The 24657-nt window shown below is 35.4% G+C and overlaps 1 protein-coding gene and 2 pseudogenes across 5 annotated transcripts in view; 2 read left to right on the plus strand and 1 right to left on the minus strand.

Annotated features, from left to right (window-relative positions):
- Window positions 1-24657, plus strand: part of HERC4 (HECT and RLD domain containing E3 ubiquitin protein ligase 4) — a 108389-nt gene that overhangs the window by 12473 nt on the left and 71259 nt on the right. For all 3 annotated transcript variants that reach the window (XM_081157958.1, XM_081157960.1, XM_081157959.1), the window contains 3 exons: window positions 16566-16725; window positions 21288-21364; window positions 24271-24492. In XM_081157958.1, coding sequence (XP_081014084.1) covers window positions 16566-16725; window positions 21288-21364; window positions 24271-24492 — 459 coding nt within the window. The remainder of the gene's footprint in view (window positions 1-16565; window positions 16726-21287; window positions 21365-24270; window positions 24493-24657) is intronic.
- LOC308567221 (maspardin pseudogene) lies at window positions 5823-6928 on the plus strand (annotated as a pseudogene). The gene is made up of 2 exons (XR_014000655.1): window positions 5823-5862; window positions 5913-6928. The product of XR_014000655.1 is annotated as a maspardin pseudogene (transcript).
- Window positions 8757-9364, minus strand: LOC308567170 (high mobility group protein B1 pseudogene; annotated as a pseudogene). Its single transcript has one exon. The product of its transcript is annotated as a high mobility group protein B1 pseudogene (transcript).

Here is a 24657-nt window from a genome sequence, read left to right on the forward strand (position 1 = left end):
ACCATCAATGTTTCTCTCCCCCCCCCCCCCCCCACTATCTCTGAAAAGCAATGAAAAAATATCCTTGGGTGAGGATTAAAAAAAAAAAAAGGACAGAAAATAACAAAATGTGTTAATATAATTGGCCCTGTGATGAATGGATGCCAAATATAGATTTTTTAAAAAACAAAACAGAACAAAAACTCTGCTAGTATATTCTGAGGGTTCATTCTTGCTTTTCTTAAAAAGAAATTGAAGTAAAGCAACTATATGATATATTTATGTTGGAGTCTTTATATTTCAACTTCTCTCTTCAGAGCAGTTAATTTCAGCAGTTCCTAAACATCCAGGAAGGACTTTTCTAAAGAAAAAAATATTATAAAGCCCTAAATATTTATAAAATTTTAAGTATATTTTGAAAATAAATTATTAAAACATAATCGTGGCCCTAGTCAGTTTGGCTCAGTGGGTTCTGGGTCCAATTTTGGCCAAAAGGACTGTGAAGGGTCCCAGGTTCAATTTGGGCCAAGGGCACATACCTCGGTTGCAGGCTTGATCCCCAGCCCCGGTTGAATTGCATGCGGGAGGCAACTGATTGATGTGTCTCTCTCACATCTATGTTTCTCTGTCTCTCTCCCCCTTCCACTCACTCTGAAAAGCAATGGAAAAAATGTCCTCTGGTGAGAATTAAAAACAAAAAAACCCCAAAAAAACCCATAATCATGTTATTTAAATGTTATTAACAAAAGGACAACAGTTCAATAAATAGGGGAATGTTTATATCTTAGTGCCTTTATTTGTGAAGTAGGGATGATGGTACACCTGCCTCATGGTGTTATGAGGATTAAATGAGATTATTAAGTGCTTTAGCACAGTGCCAGGCACGTAAGCTCTTGATGTATGTTAACTGTATACCTCTATGTAGATAGAACGCATAAAAGGGGTATGAACTTGTAAACATACCCATTTATAAAGAATTTTAAAAATCTAGTTATATCTTCACATGGATATTTTATTGTGGACTGTCAACTGAGACATGTAAATTACTCTACATTAACTTTAGATTTTATCAGGGAACTCAGAATGTTTTCATAACTATGGGTTGTACTATTTCAAATTCCTGTTGGTAATTATTGATAATAATTTAGAGAATATACACTTTAATTTTATGATGTTTTAGTTTTATTTCTTTAATTCTTAATTTTATAGCACACTTTATAATCTTTATATGGATTATATTAGAGATCCTTTAAAAAGTGTCAGTAAACAATTTCACTTTAGGAATAGGGAAGTACATTCCTTGAGTGAAGGAGCCTTTTGCTTATTTGTTATCTCTGTAACAGAATTAGCAGTATGATTATGTAAAGTTAAAAAAAGCATTCTGGCCCTGGCTGGTGTGGTTCAGTGGTTAGTGTGTCGGACTCAATACCAAAGGGTTGTGGGTTCGCTCCCCACACCCTGTTGGGATGTGTGCAGAAGACAACCAGTTGATGTATCTCTCTCTATCAGTGTGTCGTCATCCCCCCCCCTTTCTTTTTCTCTGCCCCCCCTCCCTCCTTCCCTTCCACTCTCGCTGGAAAGGAAATGGAAAATATCCTCAGGTGAGAATTAAAAAAAAAAAGTAAGAATCATAAAATGCATTTAACTATACATTCAGATGTTTAATTAAATAATTAAAGAACAATAAAAGAAAAAAAACCTCCTTGTAGATAACCAGAGTTGACAATTTTGTATTTATTTTTTCAGTCTTTTTTCTGCATATATATAGGGCTGTGTGACTTTTTAAAAAAAATGTTTTTGTTAGGGTTTGGCCATTTACTCAGGCTGTGAAAGAATTCACAATTAAAAGAAGATGCAGAGAGGAAGTTAATTTTACTTTGGGGGGAGTTGATGCTTTGCTAATCAATACAGAGCGAGAAACAAAGGGAGGCTTTGAAGCCCCTTTTAAACCATGGCTGTTGCTAAGTGACAAGGAAGGGAGGATGATTTGGGGCTGAAGGTGAGCAGATACCAGAGTCTGTCTTGAAAGGTTACAGTTTGTTTTCTTTCCAGGAGACAGTCCTAGGAGATGTCCTAGGAAGGTGTCTTACAAGTATTTTTCCCAAGCCTGTAAAACATGCTTAGAGCAGGTATTAGTAAGAGTTCAAAAGAGGCTTGTTGGGGGGAAGGGGGGGCGACTTTCTACTAACTAGAGCTCCTGGGTGTGAATTATTCCTGAGTTGTGAAAACAGCAGGGAGGAGGGGGATGCTAGAATGTAGCCTTGAGTGTAGCTTATCTTGTTTCATAGTTTGAACAGAGAAACCTACAGTCTTGGAGTTTCATTAGCAGGCGCTTCTCATAAATCGTGGAAGGCCACAGCAAAGAAAAAGAGAGGCCTTTTTCCTGCCCTTAAAGTTTTTATTGGATGGGGTGGGGTGGGGGAACACATGACATTGATGTGAGCGAGAAACATCATTCAGTTTTCTCCTGTATGCACCCTGACTGGGGATCCAACTGGGGACCTTTCAGTGCCCAGTAGGATGCTCAACGAGCTGAGACACACTGGCCAGGGCTTCTGTGTGACATTTTTAAACAAGAATGGAGTTATATAGCAACTCTTTAATTTCATAAAATGCTCTCTTGTGAACGTTGAATTTTTAGAGCTGGATTTTAAGTATACTTTGTATTGCTCATTTTAGAGTTGGAGTTATTCAGAGAGAAGGGAAGAGGAAACATAGCAACTAGTAAGGCATGGTAGGACAGAGGATTTTGAAACTTAAGTTCTGGCAGAATTCAATAATTGGCAGATAGACATCTGGCAAAATTACTAAGGAGTTGAAATAGTCCCTCTTTAAATCAGTTATTTAAAAAGTGTATTTCTTAGTTTTAGAATTGTTACCAATATGGCCATGCTTGTTGGTGTTCATTAACAGTACTGTTTTTTAGACCCCGTAACTTGAACATAAAACATAAACAGAGATTTTTGTTCTTCAAATAAAACACTGAAAGTCATTCAAACTCTGTTAGAATTCATCGTTTTAAAATTAATGATGTATGTAGGACTTTATTAAATTCATAGACCACATTAAGAGTTAAAATTGATTGTGGACTTGGATAACACCTGGTAATTGTATTGCTTGTTATACCAGATAGTCCTTAATTTATGAATCAGTTGTTTTTAAAAACTTTAAATTTTTCTTTGCTTATGGAAATATTGCTAGATATCATATAGGTTTCCTTTTTCTTTTTTCTTTTTTTAATCCTCACCCAAGGATATTTTTTCCATTGCTTTTCAGAGAGAGTAGTGGTGGGGGGGGGAGAAGAACATCGATGTGTGAGAGACACATCGATAGGTTGCCTCCCGCATGTGCCCTGACCGGGGCTGGGGATCAAGTCTGCAACCAAGGTATGTGCCCTTGGCCAGAACGGACCCCAGACCCTTCAGTCAGTGACTGACACTCTAACCACTGAGCCGAACCAGCTAGGGCTCATAGAGGTTTTCAAATGAATCTTCTTTAAAACACATTATACCTAAGTATAATATTTTATCAATAATTATATTGGAGTGAACTGTGTAACATTTTCTATAGAAAAATTTATTTGAGTTTTAAATTTGGATGCCAGAGATTTATCTGTACCCTTCAGCTGTCCTGGCTTGTTTAGTTCTGTTGGTTTATCAGTTTCAGAAAGTTCAGGATAGATATTTGTGGGCAGCACTTAACTAAAGATAAACAGTATCTGATTATAGCCTCTGTTTCCTAGGTAAGAAACTATTACTCCAAGTTAATTATTTCCCTAGTGTTTTGATTTTGGGAAACAGGACATTTGTTTCTGTGTGGTTCATGGCCATTTTATAAGTTGGAGGCTTTCTATGCCTTAAAAAAATTCTTTTATTTTTTTTTGATTACCAAAATAATACATGTATTTTATATCTTTTTTTTAAATTATAGAAATATATGATTTAAAGAGTGGAAGCTACTTTCCCCTGTACACTTTAAAGATGGCTACCACTAATATCTTCATGTCTTTTACACCTGTGTTAAAAAACATAATCCTGTACATACTTACATAAAGCTCTGTGGTTTGCTTTTTATTTAATATATTTGTCTTTTCTTGTTACTATATAGATATTCTTTTTATTAGAAATATCAGTTTTTATTACATGGATATTCCATAAGTTATTTACCTACCTGTTACTGGAAATCAAGTTATTTCCTGTTTTTCCCCCCAATTACAAACTATGATTCAATAAACAGTTTTACAGTGTATAATAAATTCTTAAAAGGAATGTTTCTGGGTTAAAGGGCATGAATGTTTAGAATTGTAATACATTTTGCCAACTTGCTCTCTAAAAACCTTTTTTTGGGCTTACATTTTAAAGATTGCTGAGAGAAATGTGTCCGTTGCCAATTTTGTGTAAATATTTTAGCCATCTTTTTTAACCCTTTGACATGGAAATAATGTAATTTTGAACTAGAAACTTCTAAATTTCAAAATCAAATTTATCTGTGATTGACTTATTCAGAATAAGTTAATTTTTCCTGTGGATCACCTTTGTTTTTAGTTTTCTTTGAATTGTAGTTGACATACAATATTATATTAGTTCCAGCTGTACAACATAGTGATAGACAATTATGTACCTTACGAAGTAATCACCATGATAAGTGTAGTAGCCATCTGGCATGTGGATCTCCTTTAAAACATAGGTCATAATATTTGGCTAACGTGACAGGAATGTTTTAAACATGAAAATATTTATTCAAATGTATTTGTTTGCTAAGGCTACCATAACAAAGTACCAGAAACTGGGTGGGTTAAATAATAGAAATATATTATCTCATAGCTCTGGAGGCTAGAAATTCAAGATCAAAGTGCCAGCAGTGTTGGTGCCGTCTACAGGGTCTGAGGGAAGGATCTGTTCCAGGCCTCTCTCCTGGCCTCAGGTTCTTTACTGGCAATCTTAGGCATTCCTTCACATGGTGTTGTCCTTGTGTGCCTGTCTGAGATCAAATTACCCCCGTTATAAGCATTCAAATCATATCAGATTAGGGGTCTATCCTACTCCCCTGTGACCTCACCTTAACTAATTACAACAACCCTATTTCTAAATAAGGTCACATTCTGAAGTACTGGAGATTAGGACTTCAACATATGAACTTTGAGGGAAGCCAATAACACCTTGTAACAAGATTTTGAGATCTGTATAACAGAGGATATAGAGTGACATAATAATGCTTATATTTTTTCTCAAATAGCTGTTCTAGAATTTTGAATAAGATGCAGCTTTTCAGAGATGCTAGCTTTGAATACGTTACTAATGGTATTTCTATTATATCCAAAGGACAACACATTCTTTACTGTTTTGTTTACGAGGTTCTCGGAGCATATTGTTATTGATCATTATATCTTAATGTCAGGTTTAAATCCTGGTTAGCAAAAGACTCTTAATAGACCATATTGTATACTCTGTGATTGGTTGCCTAGGAAGAAGTGTTTATTTTTACTGTTATTAAATCAACCTGGGTTAGAGTCAGTAATCATGGGTCTTTCCATGGTCATACCTGGATATGCCATGTGTGTAGAGCTGCGAAATATTTGAGTCTCCTGCAGTGCACGTTTCTAGTTAAGGTTCAGCAAAGCAGTGCTCTCCCTTGTTTCAGCTCTCATACTGTAACTGGAGTTCATCCAAGTCTGGGGCTCGTGCTGCCTGTCACTACCCAGTCAAAAAGCAGAGACCCGGATTGGATTATAAGTGCGCCTCTAATATCACATGCTGGGAGGCCGCCTGTCCTGTGAGCCCCAGTGCCTGCTGCGCCTGTGGGTCCTGAGCGCTCCTGCCGCCTCCTCGGCCCGCTCCCGTACTGGAGGGCAGAGGACGTGGGGGTGGCCACGGCTGGTGAGAGGTGGGCGAGGCCTAGGAAGCTGGGGTGTAGTGGTGTGTATGGGGTTGCAGGGTTAACCTCCATTTCTGCTAATCATGGGAGAGATTAAAGTCTCTCCTGATTATAACTGGTTTAGAAGCACAGTCCCCCTTAAAAAGATTATTGTGGATGATGATGACAGTAAGATATGGTCGCTCTATGATGCAGGTCCCAAAAATATCAGGTGTCCTCATGTGTCATGTTCCCCCTGCCCCCCCCACCGTCAGCCACACTGCAGATGTATTCTTCCGGCAGATTTTGGCTTTGACTGGTTGGGGTTACCAGGTAATAGCTTTGCAATATATAGTTTATTGGCACCATCTTGAATTCTGTAATGGATTCAGAAAGCTTTTAGACCCTTTACAACTGGATAAAGTTCATCTTTTGGGGGCTTCTTTGGGAGGCTTTTTGGTCCAGAAATTTGCTGAATATACTCACAAATCTCCCAGAGTCCATTCCCTCATTCTCCAATTCCTTCAGTGACACCTCCATCTTTAACCAAACTTGGACTGCAACCAGCTTTTGGCTGACGCCATCATTTATGCTCAAAAAAATAGTTCTTGGATACTTTTCATCTGGCCCAGTGGACCCTGTGATGGCTGATGCTATTGATTTCATGGTGGACAGGCTGGAAAGTTTGGGTCAGAGCAAACTGGCTTCAAGACTTACCCTGAATTATCAAAATTCTTATGTGGAACCTCATAAAATTCGGGACATTCCTGTAACCATTATGGATGTATTTGACCAGAGTGCACTTTCAACTGAAGCTAAAGAAGAAATGTACAAACTGTATCCTAATGCCCAGAGGGCTCACCTTAAAACAGGAGGCAATTTCCCATACTTGTGCAGAAGTGCAGAGGTGAACCTTTATGTACAGATACATTTGCTGCAATTCCATGCAACCAAATACATGGCCATTGTCCCGTCAATGGTTAGTGCAGAGGAACTCGAGGTGCAGAAAGGCAACCTCAGCCTCAGTCAGGAGGAACAGTACCGGGGCTTTGCTGGTGATGACGAGGGATCCAGTGTGTTCCTGTACAATCAGTGACATCGGTGCCTGCCAGGGGGCCTCTCTGCTCAGTTGTCAGGCTATCACTGTTTGGAAGTGGGACTGATTGTCACCTTCGTGACAGGCAGCAGCTCTTCTAAGTCAGTGTAACTGTTCCCTCTACGGTTTTTTTAGGTTTTGAATTTGAAGTAGTACTTTTGAAGACTCCCATTTTAAGAATTGTGAACATTTTGCTACCAAAAGTCTTCACCCTTGTGTTCTTATGTGAATGTTAATTCCTGAGGTTTGGGATTTGGGGGGAATTTTTTTCTTGTCTTTTTTTCTTTCTTCCTTTCTTTTTATGTTATTTGCTATAAATACTGCACATCCAGATTGTGTGTCAGAAGGACATTGATTATTTTTATGCTTTCTTCGTTATAACTGTTGTCAGAGTACCAAGGCTTTCATCACATTGTTTGCTCTCCTGAAGGTCAACTACTTCCAGTTTCCAGTTATGTAAATTGTTTTGAGTTTTAGCTGTTATCTTTCTAGCCATTACAGTCATTTGGAATAAAAATTCAATTTCAAAAAAATATATATATATCACATGCTGGTCCCAGGCCAGTGTGACTCAGTTGGTTGGGCATCCTCCTGTGCACCAGGAGGTTACTGGTTCTATTCCCGGTCAAGGGCACATGCCCTGGTTTCAGGCTCAATCCCCAGTAAAGAGTGTGCAGGAGGCAGCCCATCAATGTTGTGCTCGTGCATCAGTATTTCTCTCTCTCTCCCTCTCCCTTCCTCTCTTTATAAAAAATCAATAAACTGTTCTTTTTAAAAAAAAAAAGTCAGATGCTGAAATCTGGGAAGGTGACAGGTAAAAACACTAACATTCCCCTTCCCTTTACGCTTGTTAGAAGAAAGCTTATATAGGAATCAGAAAAAGGGAATGTGGGTAGGGAGTACAGGGGTTCCTGGTGATTTGCAGTCCTGGAATTTGAGTCCTTGTGGAGTCTTGGGTCTTGGTGAATGTCTTCATTACTGGTCTCTGGAACAGGATGGTCAGCGTTCTGAAACTGGTCAAGTGGTGCATCATCTGATGTTTCTGAGTCCTAATCAATCGGCCTCCACATTCCTGGGGGCCACGTGTGTAAGTTCAGGGCTGGGTTAAAAGTCTTTTTGTTCTTGCCTGGTCAACTGAGAACTGCAACAAAATCTTGCAGCCAGAACTTAAGGGTAAACATATATAGTTGATTAATTAATTACACATTGACTAGTAAAAGGGCAGGAAAGGAAAGAAAAAGGAAGAGAAATAAGATATTTTTATTCTACCCTTTACCGCTATCAATACTGTAAACAGCTGTCCCTTTTGTAATATATTTAGTGCCACATTTTTTTGCATTTTTGTACTTTTGGTGATTTCACAGGTTTGTGGTTTTTTTCCTAATAAAAATGTATTTACTTAGAAGCATTCAGAATGTCAACAAAACAGCTATAACTTTTTTTGCAATTACAGAGTGGTATTCAGTTAACAGAACAACAATTATTTCGTATAAGCTGCGTCAGAGACAACTGAAGATGAAAAAACTACCATCCCCAAATATAATTAATTTGTGCTGTGCACCAACAAGAACCTGCTTTAATTTCCATGCCAATTTACAACCCCCATACTGTACCAGGCAAGGTTAGTGGCCGTTGGAAGGACCACCAGGACAAGGCTATCTAAAGACACATTCGGTAGTGTGTTAACTGTACAAAAAGAGACACTGCAGTTTAAAAACGAATCTTACACAGCTTTACATTTCAATTTTTTTTCTTTAAAAGGAGTGAGTTGTGTACAGGGGGGTTAAATGCTTTATAGACAAGAAAAATAAACTGCACTAGGACCAGCTTATTCTTCTTCATCTTCATCATCCTCTTTATCTTCCTCCTCATCTTCCTCTTCCTCCTCTTCCTTCTTTTTCTTGCTTTTTTCAGCCTTGACAACTCCCTTTTTGGCCGCATCAGGGTTTCCTTTAGTTTGGTATGCAGCAATATCCTTTTCGTATTTCTCCTTCAGCTTAGCAGCCTTCTTTTCATAAGGCTGTCTGTCATCTGCAGCAGTGTGATTCCACATCTCTCCCAGCTTCTTTGCAACATCACCAATGGATAGGCTGGGATGCTCTCCTTTGATTTTTAGGCGATACTCAGAACAAAACAAAAAGGGCCGGAGGAGGCCTCTTGGGGGCATTGGGATCCTTGAATTTTTTTTTTGTTTCCCTTTTAGGAGGGATATAAGTTTCCCTTTCTCTCTCATAACAGGCCTTGGCTGCCTTTGCCATGTCTTCAAATTTGCCTTTCTCTTTAGCAGACATGGTCTTCCACCTTTCTGAGCACTTCTTAGAAAACTCTGAGAAGCTGACTTATGCATCTGGGTGCTGCTTCTTGTACTCCTCCCAGCACGTTTGCACAAAGAAAGCATATGATGACATTTTGCCTCTTGGCTTCTTAGGATCTCCTTTGCCCTTGTTTTATTACTTTTCCTCAGCGAGCACACAGTCACCCAGTGCCTGTCTGGCTCGCACTTGAACTGGCGCTGTCTATGGAGCTCAATGTACTGCAATGGCTGTGAGAGCGGGAGCCAGATGCAGCCTGATTTCAGTTTAAAATGGCCCCCAAGCATAGTGCCGAAGTGCTTTGTAGTGTTCCTAAGCCCAAGAAGGCTGTGATATGCCTTGCAAGAAAATACATTGAGGTATGAGTTACAGTGCTGTTGGCTGTGAATTGAATGTTAGTAAGTCAATAGTATATTATTAATTAAGATGCCTTTACACAGAAATACACATAAAAGGTTAACCAGCTGCCAAAAATGTGATCAGAGGCTTAAAGGAACCTAACCCTGTATATTCCTTAGGGGCCGTGATTTATTTTTTTGCTAAATAAGTGCTCATGGTGACTTTATAGTACATAACTCCTGCAAATAATAGTAACTGATTGTATTCCCAACTAGACTAAAATAAAATGACTGAAGTTATCACTGGAACAGTGAGGAAGTTTCCTAGAAGGATGGTACAGTAGTGAAACCAATGAATATTTAACGTCCTTCAGTTTTCTTCATAAGTTTTGTAGAGTTTTTCATCATCTTTTAAGAAGATATAAAAGAAACTTGGAGTCACCATCTTTGTAGCTTTTCTTTTTCTTTTTTTGTCCTTTTAATGACCACAGTTGAGAATGCAGAAATTTTCATTTTCTGTGTTTAATGGCAAAGAGAAGAAAATTGACAGAGCTATTTCACAATTAGTAGACTAATCAGAAGGTGACTGTAAATAGCACCACTGTTTGATGATGGTGAAATTGATCACATAAGTGAACTCTTAATAAGTTTGGAGATGGTAATTCTACATGAATTTTCACAAACTCAAGAATTGAGGAATATATTCCTTAGGTTCCAAAGGAAATAGGGGGTTCTTATCTAGTTATTCAGTAGGAAGGATTGTATGTATCATTTAGCATTTTACAAGAACTTGGACCTATCTTGTATTGCTAAAATGATGTGCGATAGTATCCTTTCTTATGATGTTTATGCAGCAAAATTTATCTGATGCAGTGTGTAAGTGAACAAATGCTGAAGTCAGATCTGCATACAAAGGTAATTGGGAGGAAATAGATGAAGTAGAAATGAAAATCATCATTAGGTTGAACATTTTAATTGGTTTTTATAAATCTAAAAACAACAATATTTTGCATTTGTGGAGTAAAGAAGGTGGCCTTTTTTTCAATAAAGTGACGTGCCATCAGTTTTCAAAAATACTGCATTTTAACAATAAAAACGTAAGAAGAACCAGAAGTAATGATGAGGTAAGACCTATTAGAGATGTACTTGGAACACATCTGCTATCAGTATTTACAACTTGAATATATTACATCTCTCTAGTTCTTTATCTTTTTTGTTATTGCTCCTGTCTCTGAATAATGTATGTTTTCTTTCCCAAGGCAGTGCCCTTCACTTACGTTTTCTTTGTCTTTTTGTGCCTCCCAGAACTAAATGTTCCTTTCTTTCTTTCCTTGAAGAGTAATATTGTGTACCATAAACACTGATATGACCATTTTTACTTTTCTCAAAATTTTTATATGAATATTTTGAAGCATAAGGTTGAAAGAGTAGCACAATGACCAACAGTTAAATTTTGCTACACATTTTTATCTGTGTTATATTTGTATTTTTTAAAAAACAATTTCCTTATTTCTGAATTACACTAAACTATAATTTGTGCTGTTAACATAACTTTTCCAATCAGCTTAGCATCATACGTTCATAATTCCACCCTGTAGCACCTATTTGTCTAAGGAATAAGTTTTTTTAATGAACATGCTTGTCAAGTTTTTGTTTTCTGTCTTATATATTCCTTTTATCTTAAATTGAACTTAATGTCCACTTATCCCTCCCTTTTTTAACTGTTACTTGGCCTTGAAAAGCAAATGTAGCTTGGTGATTAAAACTAGAGTTAGCCTAGTAGCTGGTAATAGTAAACATTAAATAAATGTTAGCTGTTGGGTTGGGTATGAATTCTGTTTCCTTCTTTCTCACACAGGATCATTCAGGCAGTCTTTCTAGTGAATTTTTTTGTTTTGCTGGGTTCATTTATTTCCCCTTCATTCTTGCTTATCATTGGCTCTCTTTTCAGGCCATCTTGTTTTTGAGCATTTAACCAGAATTTCACCTGGATATGAAATGACTCAATGTACCATTGGTTTGACTTTCTAGCATACTGGGGAGAAATAATTGAGGCTATTCATTTTGATGAGCCATTTGGAAAAAGTAGTAATGTTTAATAATTGTACAGAGAAGTTACCAGTTTTATGTATTTGGCGTCTGAAAAGCCTGTTAAATATCCCCACGACATACAACTTATTAATGTTTCTTTCTTTTTTCCCCCTTTTTTTAGTAAGGAAAGGTTTATTGGTCCAGAAGGCCTAGCTAGAGAAGATGGGAGAACTAATTCTCAAATCCACCTTAAGAGAATCTGGAAGTTAGGCATCTTTTATCGTCAAGGAGGGGCAAGGCAAGGGACGGGTACATAGACAAGGTAGGCATCAAACGGGACCCAAAGAACAGCTGGAAATTTATAAATCCTTTTGTTCTTGCCCTCCACCCCTCAAATCTGAGTCCAGGTTCTAGAGTCATTAGTTTGTACATATTTTCCTACCTCTTCACTAACAAAGGGGCTGCTCAAGCTTCAAGCAGAATTTCTTTAGTTAATTAGCGTATCTAGCAAGAGATATTCAAAGACCATTTGCGAGAGCAAGCATTTCACTCTTATGATTCCCCCCTTTTTGTTCATCCTTCAATCTTGAGGGAATTAGGGCAGCTGGGTGCAGGTTCAATTAAGAAGGAGGATTAGTTTATAAGATGGAGTCAGATTTGTCTGCACATCCTGCTGCTCTTAATCTGGCTTTTACAATCTCACATGCCCAACCATAGGTGTGGGGATAATAGTTCTTCAATAATGTATTTCTAAAGTAGTTATATAGTCTCAGAATAGGTATCTCAATACTTTGATGGGACTAAAATTCTGAAAGAGCCAACATTAATTATCTTGAGTTTTTACTATGTAGAAAAAATTGAAGAACTCAGGTTAGTTTTAAAAAGGGAAAACATTGGTTATATACATTTCTTTATTTTCTCTAACGTTCTATTTAATTTTTAAATTTAAATTTAATAGACAATATATTCACATGGTTCAAAAATCAAAGTAATATAAGTACACATTGAGAAGTTCCACTCTTATTTAACCACCCTATTTCCCCCTCTACCCCACATCCCCTACAGGTTAACTATGTTTATTTTTGTATATCTTTCTAAATTTTCTTTATGTAGATTTAAGCAAATATGAGTATAGATTCTTATTCTTCCCTCTTCTTTACAAAAAAAAAAAAGGCAAATCATGTACAGTATCCTACATCTTGACATTTTTTTCTCCTTCAATAATATACCCTTGAGATCTCTCCATATCACCATGTAGAGATTCTTCACTATTTTTTTGTAGAGCATAGTATTCCAATGTGTAGATTAAATCCTTTATTGATGGATATTTAGAATATTTCTAGTCTTTTGTTATTATATATGGTGCTGCAAATATATGTAATAAATACACACACATTCTCTCGCACACATATTTGTACCTTGTCCTCCTAGGTTCTTCAGCTGTGGCCTGTCTGGACAAAGGACAGATTAACAAGAAAAAAACATAAGTTTATTAACATATGCGTCGCACTTGCATGTGGGAGCACTCAGTAATGAGTAACTCCAGGGGTGGTAGAAGGTGGGCTTATGTAGCATATTAAAAAGAGAACAATAAATGTTTAGAGAGGTAACAAACTGAAAAGGACTTTGAATGTCTGGGGTGGCAAATTGTGGAAAGGTTACAAATAAGGGCTAATTAGTAAAGTTTGTTACGTAGCTTCCACTGGTGCCATCTCTGAGCTGTTAAGAGTCTAGAGTGATCTCTGGTGATTAAATTCTGCCCTTCCTGGTAGGGTAGGAAGGGGGGACCCCTTTACAGATCTGTGTCCTGGGACCCCTTTACAAATCTGTGTCCAGCTGTTAGGCAATTACAAAGAGAACAGAGAGATTTTCTTGTATTTCCTCCTTCTTAATGGCCTTCAGCTAAAAATAGTCCTTATGCCAAAGTGGCATATTTTGGGGTGACATACACTGCTACCCTTCAGCACTTTGTTGTATCTGTAGGATCATTTCCTGGAGATGGAATTGCTAGGTTCAAAAGATAAATACATGTATTTTGTTGGATATTGCCACATTCCTCTCCATAAAGATTGTTCTATTTTGCATTCCCATCATCCATATATGAGTGCCCTTTTCCCCAACAGATTAGATCTTTTTACTGTCTCCAAAGTTTTGCCTTTTTCAGAATGTCATATAGTTGGAATGTCATATAGTCTTTTCAGATTGGCATCTTCCACTTAAAAAAATATGCATTTAAGTTTCTTCTATATCTTTTCATCGCTTGGTAACTTATTTCTTTTTAGTGCTGAATAATATTCTATCATCTGGATGTACCACAGTTTATCCATTCACCTACTGAAGGACATTTTGGTTGCTTCCAAGTTTTGACAATTATGAATAAAGATGCTATAAATACCTATATAAAGGTTTTTGTGTGGACGTAAGTTTTCAGCTCGTTTGGGTAGATACCAAGGAGTGTAGTTGCTGGATCATTATGATAAGAGTGTGTTTAGTTTTGTAAGAAACTGCTAAATTGTCTTCCAAAGTGTCTGTACCATTTGCATGCCCACCAATAATGAGAGATCTGCAGCTCTATATTCTTGCTAGCATTTGTGGTGTCAGTGTTTTGAATTTTGGTCATGTTAATAGGTGTATAGTGGTATCTCATTTTAATTTGCAAATTTCTCATGACTTAAGATGTAGACCATTCTTTCATTTGCTTAACTTGCCATCTTTTTTTTGGTGGGGTGTTTTGCCTGTTTTTTAATTGGGTTGTTTATTTTCTTGTTGAGTTTTAAGGGTTTTTTGTGTGTGTGTTTTGGATAATAGTCCTTTATTAGATAAGTCTTTGCAAATTTTTTCCCCAGTCTGTGTCTTGTTTTCTCATTCTCTTGACAAATGTAAACTTTTATAATATAAGGTTAACCCATATAGAAAAGTATATAAATTCATAAAGTATGGCTTTATGAATTCTAAGTGAACATGTTATTTCCTTATTTATCTTACCAGTCTTTTCACTGCTTTTAGTTAGTTTGTTTTGCCATAACAAACTGAATTTTCTCAAATGGGTACATGGAATCTCTTCTTCTTTCAACTGAGGACTTAGCTTAAGTGTCAATGTCTTCCAAAATTCTTCCCGGTGTCTTTCAAGGCTTTAATAATTCCCGTGTCCATTTTGTACATCTTAGCGTTTAATCACAATCCTTATCACACCTGTTTTTCTATAGACTATAAACTCCTTGAGGACTAGAACTCTTGTTTTATGTATCTTTTTGTCTCTAGAGCTTGGAGCACAAGAGGTATATATACTAAATGTTGTTTAGTATGAATGATTGTTTCTTGAATTTTTGGTGCCTTTGATTTTACAGCCATTGCGATCTAATGTAGGTACTCTTCATTTATTATTGTTTAAGCAGCAAGTCTTATTCATTTCTCTTGTTATCCTGGAATTTCCTGCTCTTTATTAGTTCCCCTTGAGGATTGTTTTGGAGAAACATAAACTCATTTCTTGGGGCCTTTGTGAGAGTGTACATACCTTTCATGTGTTTTATTTCTTTCTTCATAATTAAGATTTATGGGAATGTTTTTATGTAAACAAATGATGCCATACTTACACAGTCCTTTTTCTTAATGTTTTGGGGGTACAAATATGTTATAATCTTGTTTTACTTTTCTGTTTTTGTATGTTTCTACAATATAATTTTATAAAAAACATACAAAAAGTGGGAGATAGTATAATGACCTTCCACGTACTGTTAATAACTCATATAGTACTTTAAGGTAAGTACTTAAAATATTATTAGAGTTGTACAGATTCCTAGAGACTATCTCGGGCTAATCCCCTACCTCAAAATGCAAGACAGTAATCCAGGTGCAATTTGAGTTCTCTATTCAAAGGGATTTAAACCTTGATGCAATCTGTTTCATTATTGAACCAATTGGATTTGTATACAGAGCTAAAATATGGTTCTGAAGAAACCCTGGTTGATTGTGTTTTAACAACTCTTCAACATGAGGCTTTCAGTTTATTGAAGACAGAAATTAGAGCTTTCTTATTAAGCTGACAGAATTAATTTTACATGGCTTCTTAAAATAACTTGTACTAGTAAAAACTGATGACATTGCACATCTTAAAACTAAGGAAACAATTTCACTTTCTTTATTGATTTGTTAGTGGTTACTGACAGTCTTATGAAGGACCAATATTTAGAATTAATTCCAAGTTTAAAATGAGCATGTTTTAACCACATGTGGAGTTTTTACATCTTTGATGTTAAAATGGCAGTCAATAAACTGAAACCTGTTTGTTATGGTCACATTGCCTTTCAATTCTGTCCTCAGCATATCCAGTAGATGCTTCATTTATGAACTCTGTAAAAACTTTGTTATCAGAAATTGCCAATTCAGGTTATTTCATTAGGTTCAGAATTTCTCCATAGTAGTATCTATATGGTAATGTATGTGTCAATTATAATTTTATTATTAAAAAAAACAGCCCAGGTTATTTAAGTGATTCGCTTTTCAGCTGAACTCTTATATTGGTGATGGCTTTGAATGAAGAGCGCTTTCTGAGAGAATCTTTAAAAACCCCTAAACATTTCCCCCTAAATGTTCAAGTCGCTTAATACAGGGTGTCCCAAAAAGCTGTATACACACTCTTACCGCTGATAGCTCACTTTTGAAAATGAAATGTATTTTAACAAACACTGCCTTTATAATTATTCAAGGTGTGTGTATACACTTTTTTGGGACACCCTATATTTTGGGTTGATCATGCCCTATGCTGTATATGTATATTTACCACAACGAAAATTTTGTATGAAACATATTTGTTAGATATTTTTTAGAATAACTGAAGTTATACTTAGTCTATATTTCAGCATTTCCTTAGCTTTTTTATGCAAGATGAAGATTGTGTTTTATTCTCATTGATAGTTCAAAACTAGAATATAATGTCTCTCTCCTTAATTTCTGTAGAGCAGGTTGTTGCCCTGGATGCTCAAAATATTATAGCTGTTTCATGTGGAGAAGCTCATACATTAGCACTAAATGACAAGGGCCAGGTGTATGCTTGGGGTCTCGATTCTGATGGACAACTTGGCCTGCTAGGATCAGAGGAATGTATCAGAGTACCCAGGTAACAAAGGTGACCAAAAAAAGGTCTTTAATAATCTTTTATCATAAATTTATTATTAAATTATTCTGTATATTATGGGCATATAAGAGTTGACACCTAATTATTTCTCCCCTTTGAGTTCTGAAGTAATTACTAGTTAGGTTCTTACCTTTAATTTGGGTTGAGTGTTCCTTTTTTTAATATACTTTTGTTTCCCCCCCACATATCTTAAGAAGCCCAGCTATTGACATATTTATTAAATATTGATTGGTTGCATGTTTCTCTTACCTTGTTTTTTTAGTCTTTATTGCTTCTATTGAGTACAGAAGTTCCACATGCAAAAAAAAAATTCCACATGCTTAGTGTAAAAAGAATTCAGTCACTTTCCACTTTTTAATATAGCAGTGACCACAATTTAATTTATCTTAACCATTAAATTCATCATAAAATTATTTAAAAATTTTAATAATTAACAATGCTAATCAATATTGTAGTCTTATAGATTTACATAGGACATAACCATTGTTTTAATATTAAAAATTGTAAGAGCATGAACATATCTGGGTAAAAATATAAAGATTTAAAGCAAAACATCCAATTTCTTTTAGATAGCTAAATAATACACTAACTCATGCTTAGTTTTTAAAATTGTACAATTTCTTGCCTCCTTACACTCTTGTTCTTTCTTCCTACTAATAGTTATAGGGACAAAAGAGAAATCTCCAGGGAACCAAGGAATTAAGCTAATTTTAGATTTATTTCAGGTAGCACTTTTTTAAGCCATTTAGATATTTTGTTTTTAATTTAAAGTTGATAGTTTGTTTTGGTTTAAGAAATACAATGTAACTACTAGGTAAGAAAATGGAGCACAGGAACTACTAATATATTTCAGAACAGGAACTCTTATCATTGTCAGAAATGAGTTTTGGGATTCTTCTTAAACTTGGAAAGGTAGCTCCTTTAATAGTAACCTTCTCTGTGTTGTAACATTGTTTTTTATCTTTAGTTTGATGTTTTATATTTGTTCTAGTAATGGACTGTCTGTTCAGACTGTTCAGATACATCACAATCACTTGTTTTCTTTATTGAACTTGTAACTAAATTTCACAGAACTCAACAAATTTCTTGCCCTTGTTTCTTTTGTGGTAACAAATACTTGGGGCCATAAAACAAACAGTATTCCCATTATGCTTTTAATGTCTCTTGATGGTGCTGTTGGGAGAAAATCTTTTTTTTTTTTAACTAAGTAAATTGAATTCTTTTAGTCATTTCAGTTTTTTGATTTCTTTCAGAAAATGGTAATTTGCAACCAAATGGTTATTGGCTAGACAGTACAAAGCATTCATAGAAACATAATGACCTCACGTTTGTCATATCCTCTACTGCTTTTATTTTCTCCCACAAGTAATTGTTGTAGATTGGGGGTTTTAAGATTTTTAAACTTTCGTGATTTTAGGATTGAAAAGGAACTTACATGTTAGATTTTCTGAGTTAATATTCTCAACCATGATTCATCACAGAGCTTTCTAGTTTTCCCTTATTTTTATTCCACTGGTCTCTTAATTCTCATACTTACATTTTTGTTTCTGTTCACTTCTGGTATAAGGGATATCAGTCAGTAATCTGTAAATGATTAGTAAATGGCAAAGAAAGGTAACTGTAAGGAGATAATTTTTTTATTTTTTGTTAATCCTCACCCGAGGATATTTTTTCCATTAATTTTAGAGAGAGTGGAAGGGATGGGGAGAGACAGAGGAGAGAAACATCGATGTGAGAGGGACACACTGATTGGTTGCCTCCCGCATGCACCCCAACTGGGGCTGGGGATCAAGCCTGCAACCAAGTTATGTGCCCTTGACTGGAATTGAACCCACAACCCTTCAGTCCACGGGCCGACACTCTAACCACTGAGTCAAACTGGCTAGGTCAGAGAATTTTATTATATGACAATTTATTTGAAGGTTGCCCAATAATAAATTATATATTTGTGACTTTACTACTTAATGAACCTGGATAGGGGACCTGAAAGAGATCTTACTTGAATCCTTTGCTTTAAAATTCTGTTTTTATATTTGTTAAACATCTATATTAACTTTAAGCTGTGTTGTTATTTTTCCTGTTCAAGCTCATCTGTTTTTTGTGGACTCGTCTGATTTGGTGTGACATATACATAGTTTTTACTGTTATTTTCATGTTTTAAAGGGCAATTTAGTACTTCAGTAGAAATATATTTTTATGAAAGACTGCCATAATTTTTTTATTTTTAAATTTCAGTACCATATCATTTTTTAGATGCAAGGCTTTTTCTAGATTCTTGGAGAAGTCAGCCAGCTTTATAAATTTCATGTACATTTTAAATAAAACATGTATAGAAGACAGGAGGAAACTCAAATATATGTAAACAGATTTTTAAAAATTACTGTTTATGATTTTCGTAAGAGTAATCAGAAATGTGAAGATTCACATTAAGCTGTACTTTCTTGAGAACAAAATTAAGTGGCACTTTAAAGAAGAACTTAAAACTAATACTAAGTAGATTATATTTGAAACTCTTACTAGTTTGCTAGTCTTTTTTTTTTTTTTAAATATATCTTTATTGATTTCATAGAGAGGAAAGGAGAGGGACAGAGAGATAGAAACATCAATGATGAGAGAGTCATGGATCGGCTGCCTCCTGCATGCCCCCCACTGGGAATCAAGCCTGCAACCTAGGCATGTGCCCTGACCGGGGATTGAACCCGGATCGCCCAGATCCTGGGTCGACGCTCAACCACTGAGCCATGCCCGGCTGGGCATGCTAGTCTTTTTATACTTCTAATTTTGTTATGTTTTAAAATTATTACTTCTTGGAGAAAGACTGAAATTATTTAATATCAGTGGTCTTTGTAGACCTGGATTTTTGGCTCGTTACTTCTTTTTATGTAGGATATAAGTTATACCTTTATTTAAAAAAAAATAAAGGTAAGCCTGATTTTACTCTCTCTTAGTTTAATGTAAGTGGAAATACATACTTTTCCATGCAAGCTTTAGAAAAATAATTGTTTGTACTAAAGTTGCAGCTTATTTTTTAAAGTTCTATTTATTGGACATATGCAATAAACAGTTATGACAGAAAAGTGTGATATGATCTGTGTGAGAACAGCTGTTTCTGGACTATAGAAATCAAACAGCTTGGTCAAAAATAAAATTCATATTCTTGATTTCACTCAGTTTTAAATATATGTTAAAATAGCTTTACTTGAAGACTTTACAAATTTTCTTGTCCTTTAACAGTGTATTCATTACATACATTTTGCAAGGCACTATGGTAAATGCCAGGGACTCCATGGGTATAAGACACATAGTCTACCTGTTATTGTTTAACAGTGCACAGGTAATAAAGGAATAAGTATACCAGTAATTAATAGTGATAAATGCCATGAAGGAAAAAACACACAGTGCTATGAGAATGTAGTTTTTGAAGTAGTTTATTTGGTTTGCAAATTGGACTTGATTAATTCCTGTTTTTGCATTGCTAGTGTTTGATTTTGCTAAGTGCAGAAAAGTGGGCATTTTGCTACCTTTTAAAATCTGAGGGTACTTTGGATCCTGCTAATTTGTTGGATTCTGCTAAATTGTAGCAGCATAACTTTCAGGTTTTATAGTTAAGACATAAATCCACTAAATAAAAATATTTTTAATACATAAATATGGGATTAGAGTAACTCATCTTTCTCCTGCTCAAAATTTGATTTGCTGAAGCTGCCTCCCGAAAATCATGAGTATCGACTCTCTGGTCAGAACTTGCTCCGGACTTTCATTTGGCAGAATCAGGTCAGGTGGCAGTATCAGGTAAAGGGAAATAATAAACATATTATGTTTCCTTCCCACTTTTTTTCTTGAAAACATTCATTCGTTAAAAACAGTAGAATGATCAGGTAAAGGGAACTGCATAAGAAAAACGTGGGATGTTTGATGCAGCTACTTGATTTTTGTAATGTTTTAAAAATTAGCCTTTAGAATCATATTGCAGTTAAGGAAAAATCAGAAATAGGAAGGAAAAAAAACTATAAAAATATAAGGAAAAACACAAAATGATAGAAATATGACTGAACACATCAGTGATCATAATACATATGTATTGATTAAATTTCCCTGGGAAGGAATTAAGTTGAATATCACTCATTTAGATGTAAAGCAGAAGGATAGCCCAAAAGGAATAGATTTCATAATTTGTGAATTGGTAGCAATTCACATAATAGGAATGTTAATTGTTCTTAACCTGTTAGAAGAGAACATATATTAAAGTAGGCCAAACATCAATTTTAGACAAATTAGATCATGTACATTTGTTTTACAAATATGTTGCAAGTTTTATGTGTTAAGCTTTAAAAATTTTTTTTTATATTATGATAATAAAATTTCTAGATTGTAAAAGCACCCTGAGGGCTATTTGAGGTATGCACGTAGTTTACTTAAATGTTGTCCTGTTGGTAGGAAACTACTTGTGCATAGTAGGTGGTCAAGAAGTAGCACGTAAAAATAACATTCAGGATCCATTTATTAAATGGAATTAATTGATCCTGATCTCTCTTCTTTTCTAGAAATATTAAAAGTTTGTCAGATATCCAGATAGTACAGGTGGCTTGCGGTTACTATCATTCACTTGCACTTTCTAAAGGTAAGCATTGTTTTTATTTTATTTTCCTTTTTCAGTTTTATTATTTGATATTCTAATTGAGCAGAAAGTCCTCCAACTTTGTTCTTTCTTAAGATTGTCCTTGTTCTCCTTGTGTGTGTGTTTTGTTTTTCATTTCCATTTCCATTTTAGAATTAGCTTGACAGTTTTCACAGACACACAAACTACTGGGATTTTGATTGGGATTGCATTGTCTCTATAAGTCATTTTGAGGAAAGTCTTTACAATGTACACTGTCTTTTAATTCTTAAGTGTACTATATCCCTCTGTTTTAATCTTCTTTTAATTTTTCTTAATAGTATTTTGTTGTTTTCTATGGAGAAGTCTTACACTCCTTTTATTAGACTTTTCCATAGCTATTTGATATTTTGTGGTTGTGAATGGTGTCATTGTCACATTATATATTGCTAGTTTATAGACATTTTTGTGTCTGATTTTTTTTCTTTAGTTCGTTAAATGCTATTCCTTCATAGCTGGGGAAAGTTATAACTTGCCCAATCTTACTTGATCTTACAGATAAAGTTTTTATTAAAAAAAAACAGAGAAAGTCAAGATTCCTATTAGCTTTGTTTGCTTTCCTTTCTTATTCATTTAACTTTTCATGTACCAGCTAAGGATTGTAACTTGGGTTAGTAAAAAATCTGCCATATGCTCATTTTTACCATTAAAAAATTAAGTTCCAATGGCTTTATTATTATATTATTTTAATTTATTAAATGTCTAGTGAGTCCTACTATGAGTGAAGCACTAGGCTAGAGCTGAAGGGAAATAAAATAAGAGAAAGTTTTAGGGACCATACCATCTAATGGAAGAGACAGATATACAAATAAATAGCTATAGGTTAAGGAAGAAAAAATACATATTACTTTGGACAAAATAAAAGTAAAATACTAGAGAGATAAAGAAGAAAGTGTAATTAGTACCAGTCAATAAAATTAGTAACAGTAAGGAGGGGATTGGTATTTGATGCAAGTCTTGAAAGGAGTAGAATTTAGTCATAATTGGAGAAATGTTTAGAAATAGCTAGGGGAAATGGTGAGGATTGGCTAAGATGGTACTATTAGTAAAGGCATAGACTCAGGAAAGTATTTTGTTTGAGTATTGACATGTAGTTTTATGTGGGTATTGTGAGAGCATGGGAGACGTATTGATACTTCAGTTTCAACTGAAGTAAAAACAAAAATCTATTAAAAGGATCTTAAATCCCATATTAAGGAATTTAAACTTCTGTAGGTAGTAGGGAAGCTGGCATTCCTGTATTCTTTATTGTTATTTTGCCAACTTCTCTTTTGATATTTTGGTAGGTAGAGCTAAGATAAATTTAAACCCAGAGGTTTACTGTTGAGGGCAGTTTTCTATCTTAACTCATTGGTAGGTGATCTTTTGCCTTGTTCAGGTTTAATCTTAGCACAGTATCTTATTCATTGAATGCATTTTTTTTTTATTATCACTTAGTGTGAACCAGGCACATTAGAGTGTACAATATGCAGTGGTAAGCGGTACACTACTAGCCCAGTCACACAAATAACACTGTAATTACATATTATGAAAAAAGACTATAAAGAAAAAAGTTTAGGGTATTTGGAATATGTAACAGAGAGACTGAACTGAATCTGGGAGATCAGAGAAGGCTTCCTGCTGAAGAGAGTGGAAGTGAACTAGACAAAGGCGGAGGGAACAGCAAGTGTGTGAGAAATGGACATTGGAGAATCTAAAGGAAGGTGGGTATGGCTAGAATATAATGTGGAAAAAGACTGGAAACAGATCACACAGAACCTTATAGGCCTTGTTAAAAGTGCTTATCCCAAGAGCAGTGAGAAGGCATTGACATTTTTTTCAGGTGAGCAACATTATCAGATCTTCATGTTTTATAATATTTCTATGTATATGTACAAATGTTTGCTAGTATGTGCATAGAATATTTCTGGAAGTGCGTATCAGTAATTGATAAGAGTAGTTGTCTTTTGGGAGAGAAACCAGAAATCTAATTTGGGAGGGAGACTTACTTTAAGTGTGCCCTATTTTATAGAATTTTAAAAAATCAGTTGTTAGTGTGTCAGTTATTAGTTTAGTGTCATTTATTTAATAAAAGTAAATAAAAAGATGTTTGAAGTTGCAAAAAAGGTGGCAGTTGGGGGCAAAAGTGACAAGCAGACAGAACTATTATAGGAACCAGATGAGATGGTGGGGAGTGGATCTATTTGCCATATTTTTCCTTAGAAAGAAAACTGTATATAACTTGGTGATAGATAATAGATTGATACCAATCTCTGTATAAGGTAAGAGAGGAGAGGAGTATTAAGGATGACTTTATGTTTATGATTTGTGCTACTGAATCAGTTACAATGTCATTTACTGAGATGGGGAACACTGGGAAGAGCCCAGGTATGGGAGGTAGAGTAAGAGTCATGGATTGAGTTTGGGCTTCACTGAGCTGGAAGTGCTTTGAAATATCCAAGTGTAGGTGTCAGGTAAACAATTGGATACATGGGTTTTTTGTTCAGAGGAGAGGTCTGGGCTAGTAATAAAATTTTGAATGTTACCAGCGTATCGTTGATAGCTGAAACCTTGAGCTTGGATGAGCGCCTCTTGGGAGAAATCATAGAATAAAAATGAAACCAGAGAAATATTAAAAAGAGATGGTCCTTCCCTGAGGAGCATAAAGTTACGTGACTTATCCATTTGTCACTAAAGTCAGTCAGCTTAAAGTGTACCAAATATAGAATGTTCTTCTAGGTAATGCTGTGTTTCCATATACAAATAAACTTACTAAAGGGGACTATGTATTTCCATCTGATGAGAGGAAGAACATCTCACAATAACTGATGATCTTCAAATGAAACTTGTGTGTGAGAAAAATCATTAATTTTATGATTTTTGTTTTACAGCAAGTGAAGTCTTCTCTTGGGGACAGAATAAATATGGCCAGTTGGGTTTAGGCATTGACTGTAAAAAGCAAACCTCACCACAGCTGATTAAGTCTTTGATTGGAATCCCTTTCATGCAAGTTACGGCAGGAGGAGCCCATAGTTTTGTGCTCACCCTTTCTGGAGCTATCTTTGGATGGGGACGCAACAAATTTGGTCAACTAGGTCTTAATGATGAAAACGGTAGGTTCTCATTACTATAGATACGCTTTTAAAAAGATAGGATCTTTTGAGATGGATCAGTGATTCTTCGTGTCAGAGAGAAATCTACTCAAATCTTCCCTGACAGGGAGGTGGGGATGAGAGATTAATTTAAAAATTCTATTTGATAATAGTTTTAGGGAATGG

Source organism: Miniopterus schreibersii (assembly GCF_964146895.1).
Source record: "Miniopterus schreibersii genome assembly, chromosome: 14".
NCBI lineage: Eukaryota > Metazoa > Chordata > Mammalia > Chiroptera > Miniopteridae > Miniopterus > Miniopterus schreibersii.